This window comes from Myotis davidii, unplaced genomic scaffold (assembly GCF_000327345.1).
Source record: "Myotis davidii unplaced genomic scaffold, ASM32734v1 scaffold392, whole genome shotgun sequence".
Taxonomy (NCBI): Eukaryota; Metazoa; Chordata; class Mammalia; order Chiroptera; family Vespertilionidae; genus Myotis; species Myotis davidii.
Window position 1 is genome coordinate 529,779 of NW_006284244.1, and position 9,896 is coordinate 539,674.

Genomic DNA, 9,896 nt, shown 5'->3' on the forward strand with positions numbered 1-9,896 from the left:
CAGGAGCCTCTGGAACATCCCAAAATCGTTATTTAGAACATTTGATCTTGGGAAGTTGTCAAGAACATCAAAAGTTTTAAAACATTTGGTCAAATAAAATCACATGTCATTGTGGAACAACACATAATGAAATAATACTTAATTATTCATTATTCAAAGTGACAATAAAACATTTAAAAGACAAATACAGAAGGTTGCATAGTTGTGAGCAAAATTTAGCTCTTTTAATATTAAGAATACTTGCTTTAGTTAAACAATAAAAGACCTGATTATAAAAAATATAGAACATTATTTATATAAAACATAAAATCTTTGTTTTCTTTAGAATCTTTTTAAAGAACATATCCATAGTACAGGAATGTTTTTTTTGTGTGTGTATGTGGGTGGTGTGTTTAGCAGAGAAATAAAGTTTGAGCTTTACATAAACACACCATTGTTATTAAAATGCCTAATTTTCAAAAATAACCCTTATTAAAGGAAATTCAATTTTAGCCAGCTTAATTTTGAGGAAAATTTTTGAAATAACTAGGACAGTTTCTATTTCTTATTTATATAAGAGCTTAAGTTATTTAAGCCTATTAAGTAGAGCTCTTTATAAACCAACTAGAGGCCTGGTGCATGAAATTCGTGACGGAGGGGGGTTCCTCAGCCCGGCCTGCACCCTCTCCAATCTGGGACCCCTCGGGATATCCTACTACTGGTTTAGGCCCGATTCCTGTGGTTTAGGCCCATAGGGATTGGGCCTAAACTGGCAGTCAAACATCCCTCTCACAATCTGGGACGACTAGATCCTAACCACTCACCTGCTTGCCTGCCTGATTGCCTCTAACCCCTCTGCCTGCCAGCCTGATCACCCCTACCTTGCCCCCCTGCTGCCCTGATCTCATCCCTAACTGCTTTCTGCTACCGGCCTGATTGCTTCTAACTGCCCTCCCCTGATGGCCTGATCTCACCCCCAACTGCCCTCCCCTGCAGGCTTGAGCTTGCCACCAAATTCCATTCCCTCCCCTGCCGGCCTAATCTCAACCCCAACTGCCCTCCCCTGCTGGCCTGATCACTCCTAACTGCCTCTGCCTCAGCCCCCACCACCGTGGCTTTGTCCAGAAGGAAGTCGGCCCTCCAGTTGCCCTTAAAACCCCTCTTCAGCCCCTACCTTAGGTTCTGCCTTCACAGTTCACCCATAGTAGGTTCTAATTGGTCAGTTTCTATGCCAATCAGCGTCAAAAGCTCTGCCTTCTAGGCAGCCACTGGATCCTTGCAATTCACCCAGATTTGGTTCTGATTGGTTGGTTTCTATGCCAGTTAGCATCTCCGGGGCTTTCTCCGGGCCTGATCATATAGGTGGGGGTGATCAGCAGCCATCCCAGGCTGCTGGCAAGTGGGCTGAACTGCTGACCTCTGGGAGAGAGAGAGAGGCTTGACTGCTGGCGAGGCCCGGAGAGAGAAGCAGGGTGTGATCATGCTGCTTCTCTTTCCAGGCCTAGCCAGCAGCCACTGCCACTGCTGATCGGCCCCACCTCTCTCTCTCTCCAAGAGGTCAGCAGTTCAGCCCACTCGCCTGCTGTGCACGCAGCCTGGCACTCGGTCAAGCCTTCGGTCGCTTTGCTTGTTACGACCCTGGCTCTTCATATATATATAGGTTTATTTATTCTCTGGAAGTAGACAACACACACATATATATAGACAGACAACTGGAGCCCTGGTAGTTTTAATTAAGCATTTTTTAGCCATGAGACAAAGAAAATAAGGCAAAATCCATTAACTTACTATAGTTGTAACAAGTTAAATATATTCATTCCGGTGGCAAGATTTGCATTCGTCCTTGAGAAACATTTTTTTAAGGAGGCTGAGGGGAGGGCTTTCCAGACACTTGTGCTTCCTTCCCTTTGGTGCATTCAGTCTTGGGCAGTGGTGGCCTGTGTTTACATTTCTGGTTAATATCAGAAAGACCTTGAAAACTACTAAGGCTTAAAACATTTCACTTGACTTCTAAGCTTGCCAAATTTCTGATCATAGAGTTAATAAATTCTTTGAAATATCTTGTCAGGTTTCAGGTAGGGCAAATAATAAGAAAAGCATCTGCTCAATGACCAAAGTTTATTTTTGGATTCTCTTAGATTATTTGTCTTTTAGAAACTTCTGATTAGTAACCAAAGAATATATTCCATGGTGTTGGAGAGATTTGGATTTCTCTCCTTATTAAATCTTTTTTTTTCCTTTCTAATGACAAACAACATAACAGACATAGATAAGAGAAGGCAACAAAAGAGTGCAATAAATGAGTACTCATGGGACACTCACGCCCTTCCCCCCTCAAGGCACTTCTTACAAATAGGAGCCATGGAAAGTTTCTCCCTAGGGGAAAAAATTTTTTTTTTCCTGCCGGCCGTGTGGCTCAGTGGTTGAGCATTGACCTGTGAACCAGGAGGTCATGGTTAGATTCTGTGGTCAGGGCACATGCCCTGGTTGTTGGCTTCATCCCCAATGTGGGAAGTGCAGAAGACAGCCAATCAATGAATCCCTCTCATCATTGATGTTTCTATCTCTTTCTCCCTCTCCCTTCCTCTCTGAAATAAACATATATTTTTAAAAAAATTATGAGAGAGAATCATTGATTGGTTGCCTCATGCATACCCCACAATGGGTATTGAGCCTGCAGCCCTGGCATGTGCCCTGACCATGGAATTGAACCATGACCTCCTGGTTCATAGATCGATGCTCAACCATAGAGCCATGCCAGCTGAGCATAATTCTAATATTTTAATGCATATTCATTCAGAGGTTATTATGGAGGTAGCTGGCTTTATTTTTCTTATCATGCCACTTCCTTAACTAAAAGTGAGCTGGACATATGATTGTAAATTCTATGTAAATGTTAAGGCAGGTATAAATTTGGGGTAAAATTTAATAGAGGAAGTTTTCTGTAGGATATATGAGAAGAGAGTAGGCAGGAGGCCTTAATTGTTAAATTAAGGAGTGTTTTATTCTACCATATGGCCATTGTTGTCCAACAGGCACACACGTTTCATTAGTAATTGTTATTTAATTGTAAAAACTATTATTTCTCTCAATTTATGTGTATTATATATTTTCAAAGGAGGTTGTTAGGACTTACTAATTTGTTTGGAGCTAACTACTTAATAAATGAACTATTAGATATTTATTTTGTCCTAGGAGTACCATAAAAAATTCCCGAGACATTAAGGACACTGAACATCTGGGACTTATTTCATCTTGTAGAATCTGACGCTATCTTTTCTGAAGTTTCCCTTTTGTAAGATATTTGGGGTTAAGTTTCTCTTGTCTACTTGTTTCTCACTGACTTTTCTTTTCCGTTTGAGGACATATCACTTGCAGAACTGAAGAAAGACAGTATGGCAAATGTGCAATTAGTGAGGTTGAGGATTGCACAAATTGGATGGCAGAGAGCTTTGGGGAAATACCTAAACTTCCTTGGGCAAATGATCTTATCATCTGGTCCATCCCTGATTTTCATCTACAATCAGGTTACCCTGTGTTATGCCATCTAGAGTGACTTGTGGAAACTCAAACTTGTCATGTTTCACATCTCTGTACATTAAACCAGTGCTACTTTGCTACATGGAATGTGATCTTCTATATCTCTTCTCCAACGTGCTAAAATTTTTCATCATCTTTTCAGTGTGTGCTTGAAACCTCAGAACACAGAACCCTGATCACTAGTTGATTAAAGAGCTCCTTTTCAGTTCTCTAATGGCTTCTTAGGCCATTTCTGCTTGATCACACATTACATTATACTGTTTGATTTAATTCTCTTTAAACCCTTACCAGATGGTAACGTAAGGGGACCATATTTTATGCATATTTCAATATATTGCAGCAAGTACAATGCTTGGTGATGTGTAGATGCTTTAGATGTCTTTGAAAAAAGATGGAATAACTGGAAGAGTGAGAAAATATGCTTCTGCCCCTTTCTCTGTTGTCTCCTAAATATTCCAGCCCATAGTAATTTCTTCTTTTTCCAAATGTACTCATTTATACAGCCACATGCTTCACTGTATTATTATTTTAATATTTAATATCAATGTGTATCTCACCATTATATATTCCTTAATGTCATATAATATCTATCTACCTACCTATCTATCTACCTACCTACCTACCTACCATCTGTCATCGGAGTTTCACGACCCTAACACACTATATGCATATTTGAGAAATGTCTCAATATTTGTTTACTGTGACAAAATGCTCAAGTGCATTTTCTTCTGCCATTGTTGTCGTGTTTTTCTTAGTTACCTTTGCAGATGTTTCCTCCTCTCTCAACATTTATTAAATATTAGTGCTCTGAAACACTGGATTTTCAGTCATTTTCGTGAATGATGCTGTAACTTTATGTTCAACACTGACTTTACTTATCGTAGTACTCAAATTACTCACATACTCAGGTCTAGCCCAGACCTTGTATTTGAGTTCTTGTACTGTATATTTTCTTACATGACATTTCTGTGGTAAGGCTCAAAAGCAAGTCAAACTCTCATTGACCACAAATGATATTTCCCTGAAATGTGACCTATTTCCAGGGTATATTGCCTAGGGAATGGCCTACTTATTCATCCTGTTGCATCAGGTAGAATCCTAGGGAGTTATTCTTGCCAATGTTCACTATCCCCTCTTCTCTGTTCATACCTGATTCCTTATCAGATCTTGTCAAACTCACCTGCTAAATATTTACTATCAGTATGTGCTTCAAACAACCATCAAGCTCTCTTAGATCAAACTACTGTCATGATTTTTCTAACAATGGTTTTCTCTCTACTCTACTAACTGGATCTTTGCTTTCATCCTGACAAGTCTCTATAGCCAGTGTAATCTTTGAATAGGCAAAACCAGTTATAATGCTATCTGCTTAAAATCTATCAGTGCATTTTAGGATCAGAAACATGCCCTCAAAAGCTATGAGTGTCCTTATATTTCTGTAGTCCTCCCTAGCACTGCTAGCTCTTCCCTCACTTTCTCCACTCCATTCTGGCTGGCTTCTTTTCAATATCTAGTTCCATCCACACGTTTTCATGCCACAGGGCTTTTGCACATGGTATTCAGGTACTCTCTTTGCCTGGAATGCTACAGTCCTTGCATCTTTTTTGATCCCTCAGAAGTCAGACTAAGCATTACTTCTTTGGGGTAGCTTCCTCCAACCTCTTTGATTTTGTCACACTTTTAATTTTCCACTCTTTATATGATTCTCTGATTAATATTTGTCTTTCCTGAGAGATTTTAAGCTTCATGAGAACTGACAGCATGTTGACTTTGGTCCGTTCTTGTATTTCCAGTGTCCTATGTTTTGTTTAGCACACAGTAGTCATTCAATATGATTTGTTAATGGAATAAATACATTTCTAACTTTTCTTCTCTTTTTTGTAGGTCTGCCATTTTCATTAATAACTGCCACTTAGAGGTACCCAAGTAAAGGATTTTTGCTATATTTAATATTTTCCAGTTCAGGTTGGAGGCGCAGGTAGCAACAAGATGGGTAATTTTCATTTTAAAATATTCATAATTTCTGAAATAATTTCTAAAACTGTATGTTGTACAGTTTTATTAGATTTTAAAAGTTTTATTTCTGTTTTCTTTGAAAAGAAAGACTGACTGTAAATAACCCATTTTCTTTTTCTTTTTTTTTAGGTTTAGAAAAATATAGGATGTTCTTAGAGGAAATTTCAGAGTTAATTTTGAGTGAAATGCCAAAAGCTGAGTGAGTAATATTGTGGTAGTAAAAGAGATATAAAATTCTATGTCCTATTTCTATTTATCTATTTGACCTTAAAGTGATCTCTATTTATCTATCTCATCATCTATCTTAGTATATATTATAGTGCATTAAATATGTATATAGTTGTATATATGATTACTTAACACAACTTTTAAAGCTGGTTGATGGTGAATGGGAACATTTTTTTCTTGCATTCTTTGTCTACAGCCGTCAATGAACCCATTGTTTTATAAAGGAATGAAATTGATTAAACAGGAAGAAAATATGATTCAGGTCCATATTCAAAATATGGGTGTTAAATTCCTGAGTCCAATCCAGATTTTGCTGTATGGCTTTAGATAATCTTCCCTTATCATTTTGTGCCTAAGTTCCCTTCTCTATAGAATGGACTGATCCTGCCTTCTTTTTTTTTGAAAGATAGTCATGTATATGGGTATATTTGAAATGTTTTAGTATTGAGCCTGACATGAATGGTTACTCAGTAAATTCAGCTATTGATGATAGTGATACTGAGCTAATAACAGGCTGCTGCCTTTTTTTTGGACCTTATTTAATTTATATCTAATTTTTGTTTTAACTCTTTTTATTTTAGCTTTTCCAGTATATTCAATGATTTTGTTGAATCTGAATTTTTTCTCATTGATGGAGATTCATTGCTTGTCATGTTCATATGTGAGGAATCATTAAAGCAGGGGCAGGAGCTCCATTTCTTCTATTTGGTTGAACGCTACCTTGTGGATATTATTAGTAAAGGAGGACAATTTGCCATAGTTTTCTTCAAGGTACAATGTGACAGTTGAATCCTTTTCTATGATTTGAGAACTAAAACTAAAATTTCTATTATAAAAGTGTTTTCTTATTACAAGTGGAAATATATCTATAAATATTTAGAAAAGTTAAAAGGAAGAACAGAAAACAATTACCCATAATCACAGTATTCAGAAGTTACAAAATATTGTTTATTATTCACAATAATGGAACTTTGTTGTAAGAACATGCAGAATCATGAAAGAGGATGAGAAAGGCCCTAAACAGTGGTCTAATGGATCTCTGGATTCTAGACTTCTAACTTCTGTCTCCAAAACTCAGCAGTCAACATATTTGATCCCAAAAGAATGTCAAAACTTACTAACACTGCTTTTTTTATTATTTGCTCTATAGTACCTACCTCCAAGGGAATATATTTGATCTGCTTTTTTATTATGAATACAATTAATCATAAAATTTTAACAGTTCAAATACAGATATGTATAACCACTACCACCCCTTCCTTATCCTATCCCTGAAGGAGTTTGGTGTATGTCTGTTCAATAACATTTTGCAATCCACGCTATTGTTAGATTTTTTAAAAATATTGCTGACTGCTTGCATGCAGTGTTTTGAATAAAGATCCAGGTTTCTAGCCTAACACTTACAATCAGTTTATTGCACTAATTTTGGTCTATTGAGAAAAACCTGTGCAGTTTCAGGAGGGTCTCAATGACCTGGGGACAGTCTTCTCAAATAAAATGATCCACCACAGCTTCCTTTTCCTGGATAATTTATATCCACCATTTGCTTTGACATATTTTTGTGTTCTTTTTTTTTTTTTTTTTTTTGCTTTTTCATTTTGAAATGAGATTGGAGAGGAAAAGAATTAGAATGGGAAAGGAAAGTGTGATAAATCCCAAGTATTGTGTGCCTGCTTAAAAGGGGTACACACATTTACATCCAAATTGTGGTTTATGGCATGTATTTGTGAGATGACAGTCAAGGTTTAAAGGTCTCTAAAACAGAGCAGAAGTGTGTTGGAACCTATTGCTTTAATAACTTTAGTGATATGTGTTAACTAAACTGGTAAACTACTAAATGATAATTTCAAAATAATGTATTTTACCCCTCCCACACAGGATGCTGAGTATGCATATTTCAACTTCCCTGAACTTCTTTCTTTGAGAACTGCTTTAATTCTTCATCTTCAGCATAATAACACCATTGATGTTCGAACACAATTTTCTGGATGCTTATCACAAGAATGGAAAAATTTTTTGAAAGAGAGTTACCCATATTTCCTGATAGTTGCAGATGAAGGCTTGAACGATCTACAAACACATCTTTTCAACTTTTTAATCATTCAGTCTTGGTCAATGAAGGTCAATGCTGTGCTTTCCTCAGGACAAGCATCTGACGTTCTTCGGCTTTATGCGTACTTTATGCTAAGCAGGCACAGACAACAAACGTTTTTCAAGCAGGTAATTTATATCAAAGTTTCTATTATAATTTTAAATAATTTTCTAAATTATTTGACTCAGTTCTTTTTTTACCTCTTCTATGGAAATTATCATAGATTTAGCAGAGAGGTATTGAGCATTAATAATAATAATGATATAAGTACAGTCATTTATTGAGCATTTCCTGTGATAACAATAGTGCTTGGTTCATCCCATGAGTCATTTTATTTAACCCTCACAACAACCCTGCAAGGTAGGTGTTAGTATCATCTATTTTGCAGATAAGGAAGTAGATACCCGAATAAGCAATCTGCTCATCATCAATACCAAATTAATAATGGAGTATGGATTTGAAAAGAGGTAGTCTGACTCTAGCCTTTATTTGTTTAGTTACTGTGTGGTATGAAGGTCAGAAATGCATTAAATGGGAGGTAAAATATATGCCTCTGTTGCTGAGACATACTGATAAAATGATATTAAAAACAGCAGCTTTTAATGAGAAAACCATGGAGAAGGTTGATGAAGAAGGAAAATAATTGAAATAAGTTTATTTCTTAATATTAAATCGTTAACAAGATTAATAAGCACTTAGGATTTTGATTCCATGATCTTATTATTTTGTTGTATTGGTGTATTTGACAATTACTATATTGAACTCTTGGGTCAAAAATACATACTGATTTTATACAGAAATCTAATTTCTGTTTAATTTTCACCATGTAGAGTGAATTTTTAAAATGAAGATAATTCTATATGATTTTTGAATCAGCTAACATTTTTTACTCTTTGAAGATGATGTCACACACTCCCTCATGGTCTTGGAGACCTCCATCTGGTTATCATAAAATCTGATAAGATCATTTATTTTGCTTTAGTTAGAACTCTAGTCATCAAACTCTAGTTGTTTACTGTTAGCTGAACAGTCCTGGGATTCATTTTTATATTGGGAGGAGGACCTAGAATCAATTTATCTCATTTTATTCTGTTAGAGCAATTTCTGAATCTGTGTTTGAAGAGTGCCCTATGAATATTCTTCGCAATCTCTCTTTAAGAGGAATTTTAAAAATATCTTATTAATTTTAGAAAGAGTGGAAGGGTGAGGTAGAGAGAGAGTAACACCAATGTGAGAGGAGAAACATCAATTGGCTACCCCCTGCACACACCCTACTGGGGATCGAGCCCACAATCCCAGGCATGTGCCCTGACCAGGAATCGAACCAGTGACTTTTTGGTGCATGAGACTATGCTCAACCAACTGAGCTACACGGACCAGGGCTTAATGGAGGACTTTATTTTTGATAAAAGAATTCATTTTCTAATTTACTAAACAGTCACCTTAAAGAGATTATTTATCAATTTGAAGACTGTCTGATATGCAAATAAAAGTGCAATGTATGTTGCTAAGGGCCTTTGCTGAATGATAGGTACTTGGGAGGAGGTTATGCTATTCTCTACTTATGTGTATGTTTGAAATTTTTCATAATAAAATAGAATGGACACAGTGTTTCTTTTTGAGATTTTGGAAATGTTGTAAAATTAGATTATGGTTATGGTTGCACAACTCTGTACATTTACCTATGCCGGTTCTCCAGCTGCATCCAGCACGGCTAGAGAGTGAACTAGTCCTGTGTAGGAGCGACTGGGGATTGAGAAAGAGAAACAGACACAGAGACAGTAGTTAAAGCTGGGACCAGGTGGGACACTATTCTCGGATGGAGAGACAGTGACCCAGAGCTAGTGCAGCGCATTTATTATATACAGCATGATATCAGGAAGTTTTACTGGAGTTTAATACAAAGGAAAATATGTGAAATCATGCTTACCGAAGATCAAGCTGTAATTCTTCATTCTTGTGGCTTCTCATAATTGTCAGGCCTCACTGAGCCCGGATAACTGCATCCGCCCCTGGTGCCTGGCTGAACTTAGCTAATGAA

At 36.8% G+C, this 9,896-nt stretch overlaps 1 protein-coding gene across 1 annotated transcript in view; it reads left to right on the plus strand.

The window, feature by feature from the left end:
- The first annotated feature begins 5,408 nt into the window (after window positions 1-5,408).
- The window catches only part of LOC102768004 (probable ATP-dependent RNA helicase DDX60), a 68,058-nt gene continuing 63,570 nt past the window's right edge, over window positions 5,409-9,896 (plus strand). Inside the window, exons 1-4 of the mRNA XM_015568568.1 lie at window positions 5,409-5,512; window positions 5,665-5,734; window positions 6,345-6,534; window positions 7,642-7,983. Of these exons, the coding sequence (XP_015424054.1) occupies window positions 5,509-5,512; window positions 5,665-5,734; window positions 6,345-6,534; window positions 7,642-7,983 (606 nt within the window). The 5' untranslated portion in view covers window positions 5,409-5,508. The remainder of the gene's footprint in view (window positions 5,513-5,664; window positions 5,735-6,344; window positions 6,535-7,641; window positions 7,984-9,896) is intronic.